The 24928-nt window shown below is 42.1% G+C and overlaps 1 protein-coding gene across 12 annotated transcripts in view; it reads right to left on the bottom strand.

The window, feature by feature from the left end:
• TLE4 (TLE family member 4, transcriptional corepressor) overlaps nt 1-24928 on the bottom strand; it is a 142711-nt gene that overhangs the window by 100540 nt on the left and 17243 nt on the right. For 8 of the 12 annotated variants that reach the window (XM_032306469.1, XM_032306468.1, XM_032306461.1 and 5 more), the window contains exon 5: nt 5171-5233. The exons of the other annotated variants lie outside the window; for them this stretch is intronic. In XM_032306469.1, the coding sequence (XP_032162360.1) occupies nt 5171-5233 (63 nt within the window). The remainder of the gene's footprint in view (nt 1-5170; nt 5234-24928) is intronic. 12 annotated transcript variants of the gene reach the window in all.

Consider the following 24928-nt stretch of genomic DNA (forward strand, 5'->3'; position numbering starts at 1 on the left):
CCGCCACCAGTGCATGTAACCACTGTATTTTGTTCATTTCCTCCCTGAGGCACAATATGAAAGTGACTGATCACATTTTTCAACGTCCATTTTACAATTATTCTATACATGCAAAATGTAGTTCAGAGCAATTCAGCACCATATTAACCCAGGTACTAAAAAAGCAGCATTTGAGATACACTCATATCTCATATCATAGAAGGGGTTTGTTTGCCATCAAATTAAAAGGACCAAATTTATGGCATGTACAAAACAGAAAGTCAGGTACCGTAGCTATTCTTGCTATTGGAATTGGAATTTAAAGAAGCACGTATTATACCATTATGTACTTATGTATGATTTTCTACTATTTAAATGCAATGGAAAGCACCCAAATAAATCTACATAATTCCAGAGGAAGACACTATTTGGTTCTACTCACTAGATAGGCTATCAGGATAATAAAAACCAAGTTTTGAATCACAATTAAATGTGCACCAGAAACTCTTCAAGTTGAAATACTCTCTTTTCCCTAGGTAAATACAGAATAAAAATAAAAGGCTTAAAAATTTCACTCCTGATTTCCCTTTTATAGCCTAAAATTTCTAATGACCAGAGAACTATTATTAAATGTGGTCAAAAGAATGATTTAAATTATTCATTTCATTTCCCATAAAATCAGTATTTTCACAAACAAGGAAGAAACAGCTGCTGACTAGGAAGCCCAGGCCTCAAAGCTGGGGGTTCTGCCATAACTCTGCCTCAGGTCTGGGAGAACAAGTCGACAGGGTTCTTCCACCAGCAATAAAGCAGTTCTGCCTCCACTTAAGTAACTCAAGAAACAAGAAACAGGGGTTGGGAGGTGAGGGGTCCTGCAGGCAAGTCATTACTTAGGAGCATCCTTCAATTTTGCTGAAGCCTCATAAGGTCTAACGGTCTACAAGAGATATCCTGAAATCACTGATGAAAAAGAGAGTCCATCCATAAACTACGTGTAAAAACAAAACTAACTTCAGCTAAGCAACCAGATATTTGGAAAAGAGCCAGTCCCCAAGTGGACTGAGAAGTCTGTTTTTCTAGATAGCTTCGTGGGTAAAACACAGACCACATCCCAAACCACTGCACTCCAGAGGTCAGCACTACAGGCCGAACCCTCTCCGGATATTTGCTTGTTCCTTGGGGAGAGACAGGTGTTTGCTACACTAGAAAATTAATTTTTGGAGCTAGAAGAGAAATCACCCTTAGGGCTACCAAATATGCCTCACTGAGATTTTTAGCTAGTTCACAGCCCTAACTTCAGTTTTAATTTACACTCTTTTCCTCTATAAGGACGACAGAGGAGAGGAAGATAACCAATTCATTCTTCAAAAGGTAATGAGTAAAAAGGGGCGGGAGGGCTGGTTCCACGTCTTCTCCAACAGGAAACTCAGAGCTTTGCTACTCCTCCTGTAGCAGGCACCGTGGCGACCCAGCATCCGGAGGGGCTTACTGGGCACAAGCACGCATCGCACACTAACCTCAGGTACAGGTGAGGAGACTGAGGCTTCCAGAGGCAAACCATTTGCTAAAAAGGTCACCCAGCTTTACTTGGCTATAGTAAGCCACATAATTTGTAACAGGGAGGCCAGGACTCGACCCAGATCCAACTGTCATCATTTTGGCATCTCTTGCTTCTGCCAACGGGGAGTTGATTTATAGCTCCCCTCCTGCGAAGGAGACCCAAAGCAGGAGACAGAAGAACTTCCCACTTACTACGTTGAGATCTGCCTTTTAAAGAAGAAACCTGATGGCAACAGAATCTAGATCAGTCTTACCCATTCCTAAAATCCAAAAGAAAGTGGGAGAAAAAAACAGCTTCGGACAGGTGAGGACTCACTCACGAGGCTTCTTTAAACTCTGGTATTAGGGATCCTATAAAATTTTTAGAACTATATGTGAGAGGTGCCCGGGTGGCACAGGTTAAGCCTCTGACTCTTGATTCCAGCTCGGGTCATGATCTCAGGGTTGCGAGACCAAGCCCTGTGTCAGGCATGACACAGAGCATGGAGCCTGCTTAAGGTTCTCTCTCTTCCTCTGCCCCTCCCCCTCCTGCTTGCGTGCCTCACCCTGCCTTAAAAAAAAAAAAAAAAGAAGAAGAAGAAGAAAAAGAACTAGGGGCACCTGAGTAGCTCAGTGGGTTAAGCCTCTGCCTTCTGCTCAAGTCATGGTCTCTGGGCCCTGCGATCCAACCGTGCATCGGGCTCTCAGCTCAGCAGGGAGCCTGCTTTCCCTTCTCTCTGCCTGCATCTCTGCCTACTTGCGATCTCTGTCTATCAAAATAAATAAATAAAATCTTTAAAAAAATAAAAAGAAAGAAAGAAAAAGAATTTTATGTGATACTTGCTTTGACGACAAAAGTTGGCAATTACCTTTGTCTAACGCCTGGGACTTCCACAGTAGTAAGTGCAACAGACACATCATTAAAATATACATTGGCTATAATTCTAAAAACTGTTTTTGTGAAATCTACCAGGAAAATGTCTTTTCCTATGATTATTTCCTGCAATACAGACATTCTTTAAGTACTTATGAACCACAATTACACAACTTATTTCCAAAAAAAGTCTGGCACTGAAAACTAAATTTATTTAATAGTTGTCATTCAGCATTGCATGTGTAATTTTTAAATTTTAGGAAATGTGGTATACTAACCACAAGCAGTATTAAGCAGGTACGTTAACAAGCACACGAAGGCTAAATTTAAAACGGGCTTCTAAAGGTATGTACCTCTGTTCCCGTCAAATTCCCGAAAAAACCCCCTCCAACCACTGTCCTATACCTTATATGTACTAGTCTTCAGGGAATGTTCTCCTTTTTTCTAAATACAATCATTTCATTTTTAAATAAAAACGTTCTAAAATAAATTCTAATGCCACAGCTGCCGTTTTGGCAGTGAGACTGTCACACAGAGAGCCGGTGTTAAAAGATCAGATTAAGAGCCTTCAGTCCTGGCACCGAGTGACGCTCGCAGCCATGCAAGAGTGATTTTCCATGCCTCTGAAGAGACAGGAAATAGAATTCATCTTCCTCTAATAACCTGCCTCCTTCCCTCCCTCCAGATTACGGTCCATCTGGCCTCAGGACAGAAGCGACAAGTCTGATGCTCACAGAATGCCCAGAAGATGAAACGAGGTGGGCAATGTTCAGACACAAAACCTCAGAGAGGCCTGGGTTGGACAGGAACAAACATGTCTGTGGCCCACACATTAAAAGAGAGACGCACACCTTCAGAAACTGAAAAAAGAGGAGCCAATTAAATCCAAAGCAGAAGAAAAGACATACACAGATTTAGGATTTAGAGAACTATGACACAGGTCATTCGTTACACACAAATCAAGGATTTTAACCAAGAAATGTCAAAAGTATTGGGGAAATAAACAGTAAGTGGTGAGATCATGATGCTGTCTTCCCAGCCTCAAGCAGAGAGGAGTTGCAAGTATCTCCCTGTGGCTTTCCTCTGTGGGGTACAACTACTTCCTTAGCCAATTCATTCCAGTCCGGTCTTGCTCAGCACCACTACCATTACACATTCTCCTCCTAATGGGCCTCCTAGCACAAACAACACAACTCAGGTGGGAAAACAACCTATTTGCAGATCAGCTCCACCACCACCCCCAAGACCTCCTTCCCCTTTGGCATATAACCCCACAGATTCTGCAAAAATGCCATAGGCATAAGATCTACCAGTGATTACAGATGGGGGGGTCTATGCTTGCAAAGGCCTCAAGTGTCATACCCCCCCAGGGATAGTTCAAACTCTTCCCTCCACCTGGGGTGTAACACCTCCCACGGTTACGCTCTGTGGGTTGCACACACATTCTCCCCATCCTCCAGCTCCAAAAAGCAGAGCAGCTTCAACTAAGAGACACACTGGTCTGCCTTGGGCAAGCTAGGCCAGGCTTCCTAAAGAAATGCAAACAGGCCTCTTAACTCCACCCAATCTAGTCACAAGCAAATCCTGAGCAGAAATAGGCAAATGCAGATATAGTGGGTAGTGGTTTTGTGGTCACAGCTAAAGGAAAAGAAAGACAATTCCTCCATTGTTGTTTGTGGTCCAGAAGAACATTTGAATTAAGGATGTTAACTCAGATCCATGGTTCGTGAACATGAGTACTCTGTGGGATATTTACCTGATGAAAGGTACCCATGGTTACTGAGATCCAACCGAGTTCAAACCAAGTAAGAATTTACATAGGAATTCACATGATCTATAATACACACCCATGCTCAAACACCCGCTGCAGGCTCACATCAGTACATGCCCACGGGCAGGCAGGCAGACGGGCAGCTCTCCTGGAAAGCAACGCCACAACGTACCTACAGAAGTGAAGGGTAGCCCACAGCCCTTCTAGCCCACAGCACAAAGCTCGGTGGCCGAGACACACCTTTTCACAGGTGCTCTTACCTGAGCAAATGACGGATTCAGTAATCCAGAAGCACTTCCACCTAAACTTTGCCTACCAAAAGCAAGCAAGCAAACAAAAAGAGGCCAGAAAAGTCACAAGGACGCCACCATCCCCGAGAAATGCACCTTCTCTTTCCAACATGAGCATACCTGCAGACAGCGTGTGCTTTCCATGGCTGGTGAGCGAGAAAAGCACGAAGTCTGTGGTACTCAGAGCGCCGAGCCCACAGAGTCCATCCTGCCTATCTTTTTCCAAGTGCAGACACAGTGTTAAGATTTCATCAGGTAGTAGGTAACATTTTTAAAGCAGCTAGCCAAAAGTTACCTTAGTCCGTTTACTATATAAAGCACTTTCTATGGATGTGTCTTTATGGCAACTCTTAATGCCCAGTGACCAAAGCGTGTAACAAACCCTTCTGGGCAACATTTCAATCCACCCTATGAGAGGCCATTATGGAAAACAGTCATAATTCTGAGCAACAACAATACATCGTCCAATAACAGCAAGATATTTTAACAATTGAATTTTGCTTCACACGTTAGAAAATGTTCCATTATATGAACACAATTATACTCCACTGAATGTTAATAAGGTGTAGAAGTTGGAATGTGAACACTGTATCTTAGAAATGTGCCATACAAACACCAAGAGACTGACATGGCCAAAGAGTCAGTTCCACAATCCCTCTTCTGCAAAACCACTAAAATGGCACCTTCTAGCCCAGTGTCTCAAACCAACTGCCTTACCTCTTGGGACAGGAAGGGAATGACTTGCGCACAGATAGCATTCAGCCTCTTGACAATCTCTGCCTGCATTTAAAAAAAAAAAAAAAAAAAAGGAAAGGAAAGCAATAAAGAGAACAGTCAGCTGGTTACAAATTCCCAAAATATTAACAGGATGATATTAAAACACACTTTATATTCTGGCTGGCGTACTTCCTAAGGAAGAGGAGAACTCTCATCAGCAAGCCCATTAAAAGGAGGCAGTGACAACAGTGCCACATTAATAGCACAATTTATTAACCGGCATTCATCTTAAAAAGTCAACCTTCAAGCACCAGGACAACATAAAAAAGGAATTTAATTTTCATGACTGGAAGTCAGTTTTCAAAAGCCTTCAACAGGACCCTTGTTCATTCTAATATGGTTTTTCGTTTTAACGGTAAAGATACATTCATCCTACCATCCCAGTTTCTCTCAGCAACTCATTGGATTTCTTCATTTGTGGCCTTTGCTAAAGCCCCCAACTTCCCAAAAGAAGAACACCCAACCAACACAGGTAAGATGATTAACTGAGATCCTGAAGTTATAAATTGATAGGGAACAGCATGTTTTCTTCAATCATGAAAATTTCCAAAATGTGTCCCACCAGGGTTTTCACTGTGCAGAGGCAGACCATGGTAAAATTTCCCTACACTTAGCAGAAAGGGATTTGTATATATACAGAAACTAACCTTGGGAACATTACTTATTCTTGAACTACAGATCTGCAAAGTCTCAGCAACATCAGATAATACAGAATTTATTCCCTAATAATTTCTGTTAAGTATAGAAATTTTCTATCAATAGGATGCTACAGTGAGTGAAAGAAAGAAAGTTAGAAGAAAGAAAGAGAAAGAAAAAGAAAAAGAGAAAAAGAAAAAGAAAGAAAGAAGTGCTACCCACTAACTTTTCTTTAAAAATCTACCCAGAGCTTCACTGGTGTTCATCTTAATTTGTATTATCGGACTGCTCCTTATATACTTCAGGATGGGGACATGTAAACACATGGTTTTTTGATACACATACATGCAAAATAGCTTATATTTTAAATGATGGGATGGGTTGAAGGACAGGCAAGAAGTGTTGAAAGGCAGAAAATGTAAAGCAATTACTTTTCCTGAGACATTCTTAAAATAAATTCCATCCAGGGTCAGTTTCTCATTTTATAAGAGGACAAAAATGCTCTTTTTCTTGCTAAGTCATTACCAGAATGACAGCGACACTCTCCTCATGCAATCTAGGTTTCCTTCTTTCATCAGCCACCCTTTTGACTTTGCGGCTATGCAATCTTTTAAATGCCAGCACCTTAAAAACTTCGCCAGCCAAGAGAAAACACAAATTCACCGTGAAGGAAGTTTCAAACCCAGGCTTTCCTTCCCAGCCTGTCCTAACAGGATGGACAAAAACCCAGCACCAGTAACACAGCAGTGAATAAGGACCCAACTGTGCTGACCTGATTTAATTTACTGCACTGGCCCCACGGAGCATTTAGCTATCCTTTAAGAATGCTTAAACCACCATGAAAAGCTGCAGTGGGAATCACCGAACCACTCTCCACCTGGACGGACATACCACAGTGGTTATGGGTGAAATTCCAGTGTGAGCCAAGAAAATAGAGTAGCATTCACCAGACCGAAAGCACTGCATCTCAAAGGCATTTGGTTGTTAAGCTTTTTGTAGGGAGAGATGGAGGGGGAGAGAATAAAAGATAATGAGACACTTTGGGGCAGACCAAACTGATGATTCTAATGCTTAGAACCATCTGCCAAGCATATTTTCCTCATTATGTTGTTTACATAAATAAAATAGTCCCTTGCTAGGAGGGTTTAAAAATGTGTGGGCACATAAGAAAACTGAGTTCTTTAGTTTGCCTACATAATCTAGGCAATAAAAACTACTCTAAGGAAACTTACTCATCAGGCAAAATAAAGACCAAGAGGTATTTATTTGGCCTCTTCAATTTTGGACCTAGGCTATTTTAAGTCTGAGCAACTGTGGAAAAAAAAAAAAAAGTAATAATAAATCTGCATTTTCTTAAAAATAAATGTAGAAAAGTAGAAAAGTTGATTTATTTATTAACGTATATTAACACACGTAACAGAGAAAAGGGAAGGGTCTTGCAAACTTTTTCTTTATAGGTCTCCTTTTGTTTAAAAGACTTCTTAATTTCTTTAAGTTGTCATGCCAATGGATTTTTCATGGTCAGGCTAATTGGCGGCAGGGGGGTGGATGTGTGTGTGATTTCATAAAATTAAGCAGGTCATTCCTCACTTTGAAAGCTAAAGTTGCCTCGGAAACACTGCTGCTTCCATGGTCAACTAATTTTGCCTCTTTTGTCCCACAGGACCCAGCTTTAGGGAGGCATCATTTATTTACAGGCCTTTCCACTGGGCTTCAGTGATCAGCCAATAATACTGTGGACACACACTTCTAATGGCCTATGTTTTGAAACTGAGTCTAATCTAATGGCGTGGGGCCCAAACTCCTTTTCCAGCACAGCCATTAAAGGATGTAGGTTATTGCTGTTGTCACCATTGATATTTGTCATTGTAATGTAATTAGGGCCCTAAAATGATGCATTACAGCCCTTGGCACAGCTTCTATTAAAATCTTTTCTTCTGCTCACTGAACTGCGACCTGCTTTCTGATGAATAACAGACAGACAGCTTTAGGGTAAGGAGCAGATTCATCAAAGAAGTATTTTTCAGCTTTGGGGAAAGAGAGGGGGGAAAAAAAAGGCAACCTAGGAGGAAAAGCACTAGGGGAAGAAAAGCCACAATACACATTTGAATTTCATCTGACCACTTGAAATTCTGATTGCGTCTGATGAATCTTGCTTAGACAATATATTCCCAGTCTTCGAATCACATGGTTAATCAGGGCTCTAATCTGCTATCCATCAGCCTATGCCAGCGCTGTAGCTTCCAATCAAATTTATAGGTGATGTGGCTCATGCATCCCTGAACAACTACGTTCACAGAGAGCCCATTTAAACAGGCCAAGATTCTGAAATACTGCTGTTAGGGCTGCTGATGTTATTGTGGTATTAGAGGCCTTACAGACGCAGCTAGACTATTGTCTTTAGATGCCCACGATATTCCAAAATAGCATTAACGGCCCCAATAAAAGGACAATTGTTCATGCCAAATCGTAACAAAGTAATTTGTTTTTAGAACTGCCGTTTGTCGAATCCATTAACAATTTTTGATATTTCAATTGTCTTCCTCTACCCATGAAGATAGTCATTTAAAAATAAGTTTCAAAAATAGTATTTTCCTACCCTCATTTCACCAATACTCTATTTCCTCCTCCTGTAATTTCCCACCTTTATGCCACCTTCCGATGAAAAGAACCAGTAAGTGACCATCCCTACACATACACACACACACACACACACACACACACCCCCAAACTGTGCAAAATATTTTAGAAAAAGGCAGTCTATGAAAACACCTTGGCTATGCACTCAACATTTGGCACAGGAATGCTGAGAGACTAACACCTCCAAAATGGAGACGTCCAGTGGCCTAACCAATTGGTAATGAAACACAAAAACACAAGGAAGAAGTTTTCACCACTTTTTTCTTCATACTCCTAAACTCAAGATCTATTAAAAAATGCTTTAACTCCCTTGCATCATGGCAAAGCAACATCATGCACTGAAAAGAATGCCACAATTCAACCATTAGATTAAAAAAGTAACAAATACTGAAGAACACAATATCAAATACATATTTTCTTTATCACATAACAAATTACATTAGTCATTTAAGTAAGACAAAAACCTGGTTAAGCCTACACTTGAATTAAATTACATCCCCTCAAATAGTTGTAATATAATAAAAACCTAATTTTTATTTAGATTACTTCCGCCTATGATTTCCTTAAAAAAATTAAACAAATTTTATTTTTATGACATAATAAACTTGAGAGAAAGCACAGATAACTTTATTTTAGTAATCAAAGAGATGTATCAAAAGCAATTATTGGTTTAAAAAATATTTCTTGGAGTTTTAGTCTCTCATCAAAACAGGAGCAACCTACTACACAATATTGTTGAACTAAAACAGAAAAACAAATTAGGACACCATTTTAGCAGCCAACCAGAAAACAACAACAACAAAACACACACAATTATAGTTTCAGAAAAACATTCTTGAATAACATTTCACAATTAATTTGCTTTCTGCAGCAGTTTCTTTGCCAAAAACGGTTTTAAGAGAGACTCTATCTTATTAAGCATTTATCAAGAACATACATTCACCAATTATATAAAACACTTCAAAAAGGTGAAGAGAAATTTCTCCTTACTCTACCTGAAATCCTTTTTGGAATAAGTACAAATAAATTCTGCAACTCTCGCCCTCACCCTTCTTTTACCTCTACACAACCAAAGACTGTAATTTTTTATTTCAATCAAAGATAAATTATCTTCATTTGTTCACTGATCCGTTCCAAATTTTCTAAGAAATGGCCTAGCTTCTGGAACTGATCCTGCTTGTTCCTAGATTAAAAGTCAAGAGGACTAATGAGAAATTCTTTCCGACTTCTTAAAAATCCAGGCTCAACCTAAGGAGTAATATTCAAGTAGTAATATTCCTTGAAACTGACAACTCAGTTTTTATCTTGTCATCAAAATTCAACTTTACTACAATTCCCACTATAATGGACAAAACTAATTTTTGTATTAAAAAAATTTTTAAAAAGCCAAACTGGAATAAGGCATAGAGATTTAGATGAAAGGTACAGTCAGCATTGCTGGCAAGCTGGTAAACCAGATGCCTACGTTTTATTTTAGTTCAGGTACTTATTTTGCACAAAATATTTTATATTGCTTAATAAAGCAATAAATGAAGTGATAACATTGTGAGAATCAATTTAATAAAACACCTATCAGTTTCCATAAGGGACTTAATTCAAACAACTAAGACTTTTTTGTGGGTGGGGGGGCAAGTGTTAAGACTTTTAAAAGCTCTCATCATCCCACTTCCCTCTAATAAGAAAGAGGTACCACCTAGGAATACTCAGTTTTACCTTGAACGATATGAACCAATTTTTAGTCAGCACCCCAATCCCACCTCCTTTAGGGAGTTGAACTAAAGCAATGATTCTATCAACAGTAACACCTCAAAGCAATGTCAATCTGTTTTGTGTTTTGAACTCCTATCTATGCTAATTTACTGAGTGCAAAGTATGCCATTAAGTACCCAGTCCGGGGGCACCTGGGTGGCTCAGTGGGTTAAAGCCTCTGCCTTCGGCTCAGGTCATGATCCCAGGGTCCTGGGATCAAGCCCCAAGTTGGGCTCTCTGCTCAGCAGGGAGCCTGCTTCCCCCACCCCTCTCTCTGCCTGCCTCTCTGCCTGCTTGTGATCTGTCTGTCAAATAAATAAAATCTTAAAAAAAAAAAAAAAAGGAAAGAAAAAGTACCCAGTCTGTAGTTCAGTTCACTGCAGACCCTGAAGCATACCATTTGTTTGTCCTAAAGAAATATACAGGTGCTACTATTTGTGATGCTAGCTCAAGAGTACACAGGGCAATGCCCTTCCTGAAGAGTATCACGATGTATCTACATTTCATTGAACTATTCCAATCCATCCCCACCGTAAAGCTGCATTTTACTGATGCATTTTTGCCACAATTAGAAAAAAGTGCCCTTTCCTCTCATCTCTTGAGCTCTCTAAGGTCTTTAAGGGAAATCCCCGACAGATGCCTATTATCCTTACCATATTTTCCAAGCTCTGGTTATTGTGTTTAAAAACAGCTCTAAATGTTGAGAGTGATATATTATCAAGGTTAAGAATGACGATCATTGTGCCAGACATCCAATTACTCCCACAAGGTCAAATCATTTCAGTTTTCAAGTCTGAGAAACACTGTAACCAATGTTATCATGATTATACTCAGCTCAACCAGAGGGGAGTGGCAGGGAAAATGGGGGGAAAAGATGGGAGGGAAAAGTGGGATGTCAGGAGTAGGGAAAGAAAATGACTTTCTCTGGTGAGCCTGAGGTCAGCTTTCGCCCAACAAGGTTGAGCTGGTCAGAGAACCTGATTACTCTGAGTCCTAAGACCCCCATGCAAACGCTCATTTCCTCAGGCCAGTGTGTCACACAGCAAGGCCTGCTAGCTGTCTGATTTCTCTTCTCTCTCCCTGTCTCTGAATCCATCAATCAATCTCTCCAGCTGTTTTCACCTTACTCTTTCCTACTGACGTAAGTGTACAGGTGCCTTGGGATGCTGACTAACAATTAAGCATTTTCATCCTTAGCAATAGTAGAGGGAGCAAATATTCATCACCCACAGCAGGCGATGATCATCTACCTTAATTTTTCCCAACATGATCTATGTGATTAAACTATATATAAGAAATACCTAAAGACAGAGGAACTCTGGAAATTTGGAAAAAAACAGTAAGACAAATAAAAATACAAATGGTCCTTAAGCTCATCAAGGAAACCTACCTCCAAGTAAAGCAATAAACCGCCTTCTATACACTGACAGCCATGCTCTATTTTTCAGTCTATCCTCTTACTTCAGGCTAAAGACTTCCTTTCCTTGTCTGTTTTTCTCTTCTCTCTATTTTCTGGAAAACCTATGTCTCTATCCACATTCCTCAGCATTTCCTTTTCTCTTGTCCTTTCAATTCTAGCAAGGCCTCCCCTTGGCCTCTACCAAAGGTTTCCCCTTCCCCGTCACAACAGTATAAAATTTCAAGTCTTCAAAGTCATCACTTCATCCCCTCAAACGGTTTTCTCACTCTGATAAGTAGCCAGCGCCTATCAAAACCAAAGTCAGGCTCCTCTTCTGCTTGAACTCGTGCTGCTCTGCCAAATGCTCCCACTACCAACCGGGTCCAGGCAGAGCAGGCAAGTGACTCTGTGGGTCCCCACCTGGCCTCGAGCAGAAAGGGGAAAGCATCCCAAAAATGGGGGTGAATAAAGAATGAAAGGATGAGGGAGAGTCCCTGTGCCTGATCTTCCCAAGGTTCGCTGCTTACTCACTCCACTCGCCATCCTGTGACTCCTTCTCCCAGTCACTCTCTGGCCTCATACAGTCCTTTCTCCACGGTGTCTGTGATGTCTGAAAGCATCTCACATGCTTCTGTTTACATGAATGAGAACAGTGCTTCTCAAACTTGAATGTGCGAACTAATCACCCAGGAATCTTGTTAAAATCTCTACCTAACGTGGAGCCCAAAGATCTTAGCTTCTAACAAGCTCCAAATTGACAAAGATGCCATGGGTCTACAGACAGCAACCCGGGTAGCAAGGTTCTATAGAATGCAGGCTCAGTGAAGGCAAAGATCTCTGTCTACAGACCACCCCCCCCCCCCCGTATGGTAAGTAGAAGATGCTCAAAAACATTTGTTGAATGAAGAGAAGCAACTGCAGTTCACTTAGGTGGTAGGAGTCTCCCAAAATCTTTTGCAAGCACGCTAAAATTGTTTGGGAAGACTTAGAGCACTTCAACCGTAAAGGAATATTCATTTGGAAGACCTGCTTATACTCTGACTTGGTTTGTTTACCTTCCCAAGGCACATCTTTTCTGGCATTTAGGATGCCATGCTGCTCAAAAAGAATAATAAGTAATCACAGGGGGAACAAAAGGAAATGCAAATTCGCTCTGGACAATTCCTGACTGCTAAGTAAATGACTACAACTTCCATTCTGAAACCTTGGCAGGACATGTGTTTTAAGAGATTGTTTAGAAATAGGATAAAAGGAGATGCCACTCCACCTCCCTCCTTAGGTTAATCACACCAGACGGCTGATATCCTCCCCACCAGAACTGGGGTATTTGTAAGAGCGCACAACGGGGAGTGCCTCATATGCTGCATCAACGTAAATCTCCACGAGGGTATCTCCAGAGTAAAGCGGGGTGATGCACCTCACAGCCCAAGGAAGGGCCCGGCCCGAGCCATGCGCTGGCATCCACGCTCTCACCAGAGGTACAAAGAGCAGTTCCTGGTAATTCGAGGTATAGTGGGTCACACAGGAACCACCACACGTGCAGGGCAGTTCCCCGTGCCAATCCCACTCAGAACTTGGGACAGTCAGGAGCCAGGCTTCAGGAGCCAGGGACACAGAGGCCGCATGAGGACTCCTACAGAGAACAGGCCATTCCATTCCCTGCCAAACAAAGGCCAGAAACTGCTGGGATCCATGCGCAGATTCAAATATGCAAATCCCCTCCCGGCCACCCCGAACAAACCTGTCTGAATACTCTCACTGTAGGGGGATGTTTTTCCACAGAACGTACTAATTCCTGACGGGTTTTGTGTGTTTTTGTCCTTTGTGCAGCAGCGTATCCCACACAAACATCCGCCATCACTCAAGGATGCCTCACCCAAACTCATCATGATCCACAGAGGTGGGACTCCCTCAGGCTGGGAGAAGCCACCTGTAACAGGCTGGTTCAAAAAGAAAAAAAGAAAAAAGAGGTCCCACACCACCGTCCCACACCTCTTTATAATCAGAAAAATGGCATTATCTCGACAGTCAGGCTCGTATCTACTTTTGCTTTTGCTTTTTTTAATATTCTACGAGATAGGTTGAGAAAATTAAATGTTTAAGAAACTACTATCATCCCCTTTTGTTCCTGTACTTCTAGATATCGTTCAAATGTATTTCAAGCTGCTTTTAATTAAATTGTGCAGGCAGTTTAAATATTTAAATGTGTACCTTAGAAGAAGCCCAAACCACAAGTGTATGGCTGCCTTTCTGTCCACTCAACAAATATTTATTAAGCACCTACTATTTGCCAGGCCTACTTTAGGTGCTGAGACACAAGGGTGAACAAGACAGAGAAGTCCCCGCTGTCGTGGAGGGCACACTGCAGGGGTGGGAGCCAGAAGCGAACAGACAGGTAGATGCAGAGGAATTTCAGATGTGGGAAGTGCTTCAGAAGGTAAAATGGGGGTTCTGAGAGAGAGGGCTGAGGCAGGGCATGGGCCTGACTTGGAAGAGGCGATTAAAGAAGAGCACATACAGAACTGACTTAAAAGCTGAGATAAGGCTGGAAGCAGCGTTTATTTTGCAGATGTTGTTAACAAGTATTTATACACATAAAGGGCTCCCTGACCAGATGACCTCCCCGGGCTTAAATAGAGTTAAGCAGCTTCCTTTGCTGTTGGACACCTGAGACCTTTCATTCGATAGCGCTAATTACAAATACGTGGAAAGGCGCACAGAAAAGGCGGTACCAATCCAGCTTGACTGCGGAACCCTTTCTTCTCAAAGCTCTTGGAGCAGATCACACTTTGTGGCCAACGCTGAGCTGGTCAATGGTTTCCAGGCTTGGCTTTACACCAGCACCACCGGTGGGTCTTTTCACAAACATCAATGCCCAGGCCTCACCACAGACCAGTGAACTCACTCCTGGAGGGCAGAACCCATGCCTCAGTGTATTATTTTAAAGCTCCCCAGGTGATTCTAATGGCAGAATTGAAAACCATTAGCTAGAGTACAGGACATGTGCAATAAAAAAGGGAGTGGAAAATAAGGACAGAAAGGTCTCCCAGGGTCAGTCTGTGCAAGGTCCTGAATGCCACACCGAAGAGCCTGAACTTTATGTGGAAGGCAGAAAGGACCTATCGAGGACGATTCCTAGGAAAGCTATGATAAATACCAGACAGGAGGTCAAGACACTCTAGCACATTTCGGACCTCCACCCCCTTCTTGATAATATTTGAACGGTGGTGAAGAGATTTATAACCACGAAACATACCACAAAAGGAAAGATGGAGGATGGAAGGTAACTTTAGAATAGGAACAGTATGAAATCCCACAGCGCTACCAACTTGGGGAATTCAACAAGACGTTTTCAGATACCAGCTCATTCACTCACTCCTACTCTAAGCAAGCAGCTATGATGGGAACGGCAGTGAATGCAGGATTGATCTGGACTCTGAAGTGTTTATAATCTAGTACAAAGACCGAAGGCAAATAAACACAGTAACAGACAGCATATGGGGCCTAGGTGGTACACAGAAGAGCCCTAGAAATGGGGCTGAGGGTGGATGAAACCCCTTCCGGCTGAAGTCTTCCCCGAGGCTTTGGGGAGGTGCATGTGAGCCATATTAAGTCCACAGTTTCCAATAATGGTCTCCTATTCTGCCAGGCACTGTGTCATAGTCTGAGAAACGGAGTAGCAGAACAACACAGGATTTATAGAGCCCATAATCTAGCAAAGGAAACAGACACGGGAAAAAAGATACAAAATGCATGGTATTTAAAATGCTTAAGAGAGGACTCTGGTTCCCTGAGTAACTGAGGGTGAAGTGAATCTTACAGACAAAGGAGAGAGGAGCAGGGAAAAGGGCAAGAACATTCCAAAACGGATCAGACTGCTGCATCAACGTGCGACATTCATATTCAACCAACAGGACAGGTGAAAGAAAGGTACTGGTATTATCTCCACTCAGGCTGGACCGCTGTGAAAGTCATCTTAAACGTGGAAGGTGGCTAAATGTGCCAATCGTGGTCACGAGCACGGTCGTCATCCCAATGCTCATGGAATTTCCCCCGTAGCAGGTATTTCGCCTCAGTGCAGAACAATTCTATGAGAATTACTCTGCCCTCATTTTACAGATAAAGCCAAAGAAGAACCTGGGTTAAGTAATTCACCACGCTCAGACAGCTGGAGAAATAAATAGATGCGGGAGTAACTGGGAGTAGATTCCGAGAGACCAGATAGAGACCAGCTAGACGACTGACTGGGTGTGGCTAATGAGCAAGAAGGAAAGGCAATCATCACCTGCCTCCAGGTTTCCGGCCTGGCAAACTGGGTGTATGGGTCTGGCATTTCCTGAGATAGAGATCACTGGACCACAAGCAGGCTTGCGGGGGATGATGTCATCTGGGGACACTGAGAGTTTAAGTACTTTTGAGGCACTGAATGGAAATGAGGACTCGGTTTCATAGGACAGTCTCAGAGGAGAGATGCAGGCTCTAGAAAAAATTTGGGATCCATCTATCAAACGGAGCAGACAAGGTCACCATCAAGGTAAAGGGTAAAATAAGCAGAGAAGCGAAGAGAGCCATGATGGGAATTCTGGCTGGACTTTCAGGAGGGGAGAAGGACCCCTAAGGAATGAACCAATGTGGACAAATACCAAAGTGTTCCCTGTGCGCCCCTAAGCCCACGTAAGGCTTGGTGACGGAGGGGGCAAGCAAACGAGATACTCTGCGCAGGGAAAACCAGCAGCATGTTGTGACCTCCCTAAAATCTGAAGATGAGAAGTAAGGAACCCATGAGCCCAACATGTGAAACCTGGGTATGGTGCTACCAATCATTAGGATAGGGAAGTCACATGGTTAGTTAGGTGGTTAGTTTCAAGGTGTGTTGTGGAGGGCAGTTACGTAAGGCAAAGGGAAAAAGCTGAACTCAGATGATGAAACATTCCAGAAAGCACACCAGACACTGAGAATGATACAACTGCGGAGTGCCAAATCCCAGGATGACTCTATTTACTAGTCCAGCTGAACCATGACTTTAAGCAAACCCCTAAATGATTTGGGACTCCATATCTACACCCGTGAAATGGGAAGAATACTAGCTGCCCCATATGTGCTTATGAATGAAATCCCTCAAGGTAAGTAGTTATGTTCTAAGACAGAACTGAGATTAGATAGTGCTACAAATTGAGTAGCTGTATTGTTAGGTATCGATTCAAGCTTAGGCTCTTCCTGTCTCTCAATTAAGAAGGCATCCCTCACTAATTTATATTACACCAGGGAAGGGCTGCACATCTAAAGGGGATGGGGTGGGGGGAATGTGGGCAGACTCGTTGGCACAGTGATAACAGAGGACAGTGCTTCCCGACTGGGAAGAGGAATGAGTCACAAGCCCAGCCCCAGCAAATGAGCTGTTTCTCCACTTTCCTGCACTATGACCCAGAAAAGACATTCTAGTATTTACGTTTTGCCACTGGCAAAGGATCTCTCTTCCTCTCTTCTTGGTAAACAGACACTTGCCCTGGATGCAGTAAATTTTATGCACAGTATTGAAGAGTAAAGAACAGCGGGCTGTGGGGAGAGGAGGAGAGGTGGAGAGGAAGTCACGCTTAATTTCAAAGCGTCCTGTAATTTAAGGCTACAGAAAACAGTTATATGAGGCTTACAGAAACGCGTTCTTTCCACCGGAGATAGACGATGAAAAGGAAAAACACAAATTCTAAGACCAGAATTCAAGAAGTGCTCCAGAAGAATTTAAATGAGTTTTGCACTAACCAGTGCACAAACTGCAGTGACTCTGAAGAGCTTCCCACTTGTGAATCTGTGTCAAGTGCCTTGACTTAACTTACTGTTTTGCACATTCCCTACGACCGAGAACTTGTTTTTACCTTTAACCTAACTTGCCTCTAAGTTTACTTTTTTATCTTTCAGGTTACACCTTCATTTATGAACCTCTATTTGTCTATTCCTAACTAATACAACAACCCTGATAAACCGCCTGATTACATATTCTGCAGCAGGGCTACTGAAGGGCGGCCAACCTCAAACTGTTGGCCAGCAGCAAAAAGACAACGGTCGTGTGCCAGAGTTAAATCAACTACTGTTCAGTTCAGCTAGGTGGGGTTTTTTTGGTTCTTTGGTTTTGTTTTTCAACAATGAAGACATCTGCAATGAAGAAACGGGTGTGATTTACAGTCTGGTGGAAGCTCCTTATTGTTAACGCCCACCTACGCCAAATCACTCGCAGACCTGCTCCAGTCCGCAGACCACACTGAGTAACACTACTCTAAACCAACACTCCCACATTGCAAACTGTAATTTCTTATTGCCTGGGACTTTAGAAAAGGTGGGAAGTATATTCCTTCCAGGCAAGAGAATTCTGTAACGCAGCACTAATAAACGCAGCGTTCTCTGATCCCTGCCCGCTTTACACGGAGAAGCTAAGTGGCCACAGTTGTACTTAACCGCTTAAGGGCAGCTGAAGGCCTAAAACTCAGGTCTGCAGACACCTCAGACCTCAGCAGGGCCCTCCCAGCAGATCCCGCTGCCTGCCAGTCTGATGCCATGCTACAGCAAACAAAAGGAAAGGACTACAATTATGAACAGCACTTTTTTATTTCTAAATGATAGGTTTAGAGAAGAGCATGGCCAATGTAACCAACCGCTCAAGGATGTTTGTGTTTCTTCCACAACAAAATACACCCCAAAATTGGGAGTTCTGCTTGCTTAAAACTTAGGCTTAATAAATTTTCTGCATCAAATGTGCTCACGTGAGAAATCAAGTTAGAACAAAATGTACTACTTCATGATTTTTTTCCCCCCCTCATTTACCTAAAATACTGCTCAGGAACTAAGAGGTCAATCTGGGCAGGGTAGCCACTGGAGGATGGGAAGAAAGGAGACAATCTGAAAGCGTAAGCACCTGTTACAGTGGGTTCTCAGTGAGCAGAGGAGGGACAACTAGAAAGTGGCCCCTTTCTCTGTAACAATGTACCAAGCTCACCAGCCCCCCAGCCGGAACGCAGTCAGGCTGCCTGAAGCAAGGTGCTATTAAAACTACTTCGCTTGGCTGAACTGTTCCAGAGATGCAGGTCTGGAATCTAAGCAAGGGAAGGTTATACAGATACCACACTACCTATCAATCCTGACATCCTAACCCGGGGGTGTGATTCGCGCAGCACACGGACTCCCCCATGTACTATACAGACTACTATATCACGGCAATAAGTAATGACAAAGAAATGGAAGAAACTGTAAAGATTTTATGGCTCCCTGCTACTGCACACGCGGTCAGTGGACCAGCACCGTCAGCATCACCTGGACATCATCTCGCAGGCACCACTCCAACCCTGCTGAAAGAGCACTGGATTCTAACAGGATCCCCGGTGATTTGTATGCACACGGAAGTCTGAGAAGCACTGCTTTAATTCACCGGTTCTTGACCCTGCTGCACATCAGAATCACCCTGGAGCGTTTAGGAAAATGCCCATGCTCAAGTCCCAGGTTCTGGGGCTCGGGCACCAGCATTTTATGAAACAGATTGATCTGGTCCTATCCCCTCGTTTTCTAGTTACACATGAGAACTGAGACTCGGGGACATTAAATAATTTACCAAGATCACAGGGAGCTAGTGGCTAAATTAAAAGCACATCCTGAAGACAAATTTACAATTGTGTTGCCCACAAAAGACATAAACCATAAAGTTACCAATACATCAAAATTAATTTTAAAGATCTAAGGTTTCATTTTACTATACAAATACTTTTTGTACTTTTGTACTTTTAAAAGAAATAAAACATATACGTGTCTATTTTTGTATTACCCTTTGAACCTTGACCAGTACTTTCGAGGAGGGGTAGGCAGACATAATTTTGCATCAGCCACAGTGCAAACGGTGGAGAGACAGTAAGGCCTGAGCCTTGGCCTTCTGCCTAGGTCGGCAGTTAGCTCAGAGTGGAAGGATCATGGATGATTCTTCTTCCTAATACTACCTTTTTAGCAAAACAAACAAACAAAAAAAAAAACAACCAAAAAAACCCAACAACAACAAAAAAAACAACCAAGCATTTCAAAACCACTTTTAAAGATCACAATTTAAATTTAAAAGTCCAGGGCACCTAGGTGGCTCTGTCCTTAAGCGTCTGCCTTCAACTCAGGTCATGATCCCGGGGTCCTTGGATGAAGTCCTACATGGGGCTCCCTGCTCAGCGGGGAGCCTGCTTCTCCCTCTCTCTCTGCCTGCCTCTCTGCCTACTTGTGATCTCTCTCTGTCAAATAAATAAATAAAAATCTTTGGTGGGGGAAAAAAAGGTCCAAAAGCAAGGACAATCACTGTGTTCTGATTATAGACCTTTCCAAAAGCACAGAATTGGCACCCAGCACATCTGAGACAAGAAACTTTTGCCACAACTGCTGACCTTTCTGCTGGTCGATGATTATGTCAGTACATTTAAATCACCCATAAATTAGCACTAGATACATGGAGGTGTGGTGGGAGGTGTGGGTGGAGTGAAGGAAATTAAAAGCTGTGGTCAGACTTGAAAAAAAAAAAAAAAAAAAATACCCCGGAAAGCAACGTTATGTTTCTGACAGTTGAAAACAGACTGCATGACAGACAGCAAAACCACATTTCCGCATGTGTTTTTTTTTTTTTTCTTTTTGGAATGGATCTGTGGTTTTATGCCACCAAGCAATATTTTGGTTTACCAAAATGTACTCTATGGCCTCTTTAATTTCATGTTTACTTAACTTTCCTTACTATCATTGCTGTTCTCATTCCACTACAGCAGTTTAAGACAAGTGTCTAAAGGGGGGAAGATTAAAATATAGAATATGCCACATTAGGGAAAAAAGAAGAAAATTAACTGCATATATAATCTGCACTGACTGAAGCATTCATTGCAATTTCAGTATTTAGATCATACATAATGAACAATGGGGAAAATTATTTGTTTTGAAATACAGTAGTTTCTCAAAACAATTACAGACTCAGACTCATGTTTACACAAAATTTCTCAACACAAAAAGGATATGGAATCACTGACCTAACACAGTCATTGGCCAAATGGTATAAAAGTGAAAAAAAAAAAAAAAAAGAAAAAAGAAAAAAAAAAAGAATGGAGCAAAGTTTCCACAGTTGATGAATAATTTAGAGAATCTGTACCTATTTTTAATGTTAAAAAACTTTAAAAAGGAAAAAGTCAAAAATCAGATAATTTGCAAACTCCCACTATTCTATCTATATAAAGGTAATGGCAGTAATCAAGCAAAAATGATGAAGAGAAACACTCTTTCGATACACTAACACAAAGGTCACACGCCTTCTTTAAAATGGGAAGTTCCTAAATCCACTGTCTGCAAAGAGCTGCCTGGCAAAGTCCATCCTCGCCCGGGTAGAGAATAAAGGCACAAATACAGGTCTTACGTAAAAGAATCCTTGAGGCTCTTGGCAGGAGTATAGATTTGGCAGGAGATGAAGGGAAGATATGGATATGAGGGCAAGAAAGAAGGAGAAGCAATACATTTACTTTTCTTTCCTCCTCTTCCTTCTATCACGCCCTCCTCCCTAGGTAGCTCATGGCCAGCATAATCGAGAGCAAGTTCCCCCTTCCAAGGTTTCCTTTTCTATCAGCAGTACGAGGATTCTGCCAGGCTACAGGGGTCAATGTCTTAGGAACTCTCTCCTATGCATTTACACACTCCTCATCCAATGAATGCTGGATCATTTGGGTTCCTCCTTGTGAGTCCCACATGCCTCCTCAACCCTGTCCCTCTCCAGTCCTGTCTCTCTTCACCCAGATCATTTCAGCCAACATTCACTGAACATCTGCTGTCATGGCCCATGCTAGCTGCTGAGAATAAGGCAACTGCAAAGCAGACATGTCCTTGCCCTACCGTCTGATTAATCTTCTTGCTCTCCTTCAATAGCCCACATACTATACTAGCATTCAAGGCCTTCTATAAATGAATCCCAAACCTGCCTTCCCCACTCACCATCCTTTCCCCTATCCCGATCAAGCTGTAAATGCTAACAAGAGCCTGAATATACACAGCTCTTACCCATCTATGTGGCTCTCACTTGGAATTATCCCCTTTCCTTTCTTCCCAAGTGACCCCCTCCTCTTGATGTCCCACTAAAATGCCCCTGCATCTACCTTGGGAATAGCATCCTTAATCCCCTCCTGACTCCCTCTCTCCTATGTCACAGTGCCATCCACACACAATGCCTTGTTTTGTTTACATTGGTCCAAATCTCATAAAAAGACTAGAATTCCACAGAGGCAAGCCTATCACCTCTTCTAATTTCCTAGACCTCTAACTGTGCCCTACAGGTAGTGTGAGAGCAATCAGCATTTGCTTGAAGAAGAATTCAAAGCCATCTCCGCCTCTGCCTTACATCAGAGGTCTCCGGCACCACCTTCTCTTCACCAAGGAACTTTCTCAATGTAGGAAGACTAAAACAACCTCAGGTTTAGGTATTATAATCTTCTGGATCATTGTAGGTCCCGTATTAGATACTTCATTTTGAGAAGCTAAGTATTTCCATCTTACACAAATAGTTTTGGGGTGAGCATCAAACAAACGTGGCAAAAGCATGCCCCAAACTGGACAATCAAATACAGAGTTTTAGTACACTCCACTTTACTGTGCTTCACAGATACTGCATTTTTTTTGTAAGTTGAGAGTTTGTGGCAATCCAACATCAAGAAAATCTATCAGCACCATTTTCCAACAGCATTTGCTCATTTTACATCTCTGCGTCCCATTTTGGTAATTCTCCCAATATTTCACACCTTTTCATTATTATCTTATTATGGTGATCTATGATCAGTGATTACGACTTGCTGAAAGCTCAGATGATAGCTAACATTTTTTTAGCAAGAGTGTTTTTTAATGTGCATTTTTTTAAGCATTTTTTAAATGCTACTGCACACTTTTAGGAGACTACAGTATAGTGTAAACATAATTTTTATAGGCACTGGGAAACCAAAAAATTCATCTGACTTGGCTTATTTCAATATTTGCTTTATTGTGATGGTCTGGAACCAAATCTGCCGGTACCTCCAAGATATTCCTGAATCAAGAAGGAAAAGATGCAGGATGATTTATCAATCTAAGCATGCGACGCTGGCATGAATACCATCTCACAACCCAAATGCAACAAAGATCTTACCAGAATTTTCTCCATACGGATGCAAAATTGATGCAAAACATCCTGAATTCTTGCTTAGATTATAAGAAAATCCTATCAGTTTTGCTTAGAATCTGGTTAAAATAGGTCCAAACTTCGAGCCATCTTCCTCGGCCAACCACATCAAGCATTTGGAAACAACTAGCCATATTAAAAAGTCAGGTTTTTGTACATAAATGTACTATGCCTGAACTAGCCTCTCCTAAATCTGCCACCTCATAAATGTAAGGAAAGACTCGCAAGGAAGCCGAGCTGCCAAACTGTCACCTCCACATTCCTGGGACCTACATAAAGGTGAAAGCCTAAGAAGGGCATTCTGGAATTTTGCAGGACACAATTTCTCCATTAAGAAGCCCAAACGAACATTCTGTCCAAGTTAGCCAAAAAAATAGTCAAGCAAATAACTGTGGAATTGCCACCATGTTTTTTATTGGCCACTTTAGGTTAACTGTAATATTTTTTGAGGTTAACCAACATGGATGTACTTTGAGGTAATAAGCCACACTCCAAAACAATTCTATATCCCAAAAAATCAAAAGCTTTTAAAACAGTCCCCCACATTCATAGTACAGCTCAATGGAATATACAGGAGGGAAAAAGTAAGTCCAAGCAAAACTCAGGTTCACGGATCAGTGCCCATGCATTCAAATATAAAATAAATCCATGTTCTAGACCCACAGGCTACTGAGAAAACTCAGAGTCAGGGTTCCATTTTGTTTATTACAATGTGACCAGGACTAGACAAAGACAAGCACAATGCCCTTTGACCTCAGCAAGAGACCAAGTGAAAAGACAGAACTGCCCTGATCCCTCAACTGGGGCAGATCAGGCCAAGGTATGATGTTCAGATCTCAAGTGGTCCTGTCTATCATCTACATCTTGGAACTAACCAGGTGAGTGTCCATGACAACGGCTGAAATGACCAACTATGTTCAGCATGGACAAATGAAGGCTGATGAAGGACCAACTGTTCCCTACAAGAGAACTAAGACTAATTCTGGGACCTTCTATGAGTAGTCAGGACAAACAGGCCCCACTTAAGGCCAAGAAAACTTCCACTAGTCCAATAGTTTCAATGAAAAAAATCTCCCTTCAGAAATGAAGAAAGGAAGAAAGGAAGGAAGGAAATGAGGCAGGAAGGGAGGAAGGAAGGAGAAAGGAAAGGAAAGGAAGAAGGGAGGGAGGGAAGAAAGGGAGAAACGATTGCAGGAGACCATGGAATATCCCCATTTAGAGCTTGGAATAACCCACTACCACCAACCTCACTCTTCCTAGCATTACCAGAAAACCTAAAAAGACAACCATGACTTGACATGTTCTCTCAAATTGACAGAATTAACTAGAGAAGCCAGGTAAGGTTGACTCTTGGCCTCTACAAATTCCACATCAGTAGCACATCCAAGTTGTGACAACCAGACATCCAAGTTGTGACAACCAGTCCTTGGGAGAAAGCAATTGGCCCAGTTTGAGAGCACTGCTCTAGAAGTAGTTCTCAAACTCTTTCATCTGGGTCCTTGCTTCCTCACTGGATCAGTGAATGCTTAAGGACTCCTTTTCCATAGAAAAAGGCATACAGGGACGCCTGGGTGGCTCAGTTGGTTAAGCAGCTGCCTTCGGCTCAGGTCATGATCCCAGCATCCTGGGATCAAGTCCCACCATCGGGCTCCTTGCTCGGCAGGGAGTTTGCTTCTCCCTCTGCCTCTGCCTGCCATTCTGTCTGCCTGTGCTCGCTCTCTCCCCCCTCTCTCTCTGATAAATAAATAAAATCTTTAAAAAAAAAAAAAAAAAAAAAGAAAGAAAGAAAAAGGCATACAATTTTGCAAAGAAGTCAAGGACCATGTTCAAGGATCCTTTAAAACCCAGCCAATGACCCTCATCCCATTTTTACCCCTAAGCAAGCAGTTTTTTAGTTCTCTGGACACTCTCATGTGGTTAAAAAAGGTACTATCCTGTTCTAGAGATTTCCTAGTCAGAAGTACAAAAATACCCATTGGCTGTGGTCATCAGACCAGGAGCCAGCAATGAATATCTTCAATAAAGATGAACCTAATTGGTTCATTAACCAGTGCACTTGTTGATTTAAAAAAAAAAAAAAAAT

The sequence above is a fragment of the Mustela erminea genome, chromosome 12 (genome assembly GCF_009829155.1).
Source record: "Mustela erminea isolate mMusErm1 chromosome 12, mMusErm1.Pri, whole genome shotgun sequence".
NCBI lineage: Eukaryota > Metazoa > Chordata > Mammalia > Carnivora > Mustelidae > Mustela > Mustela erminea.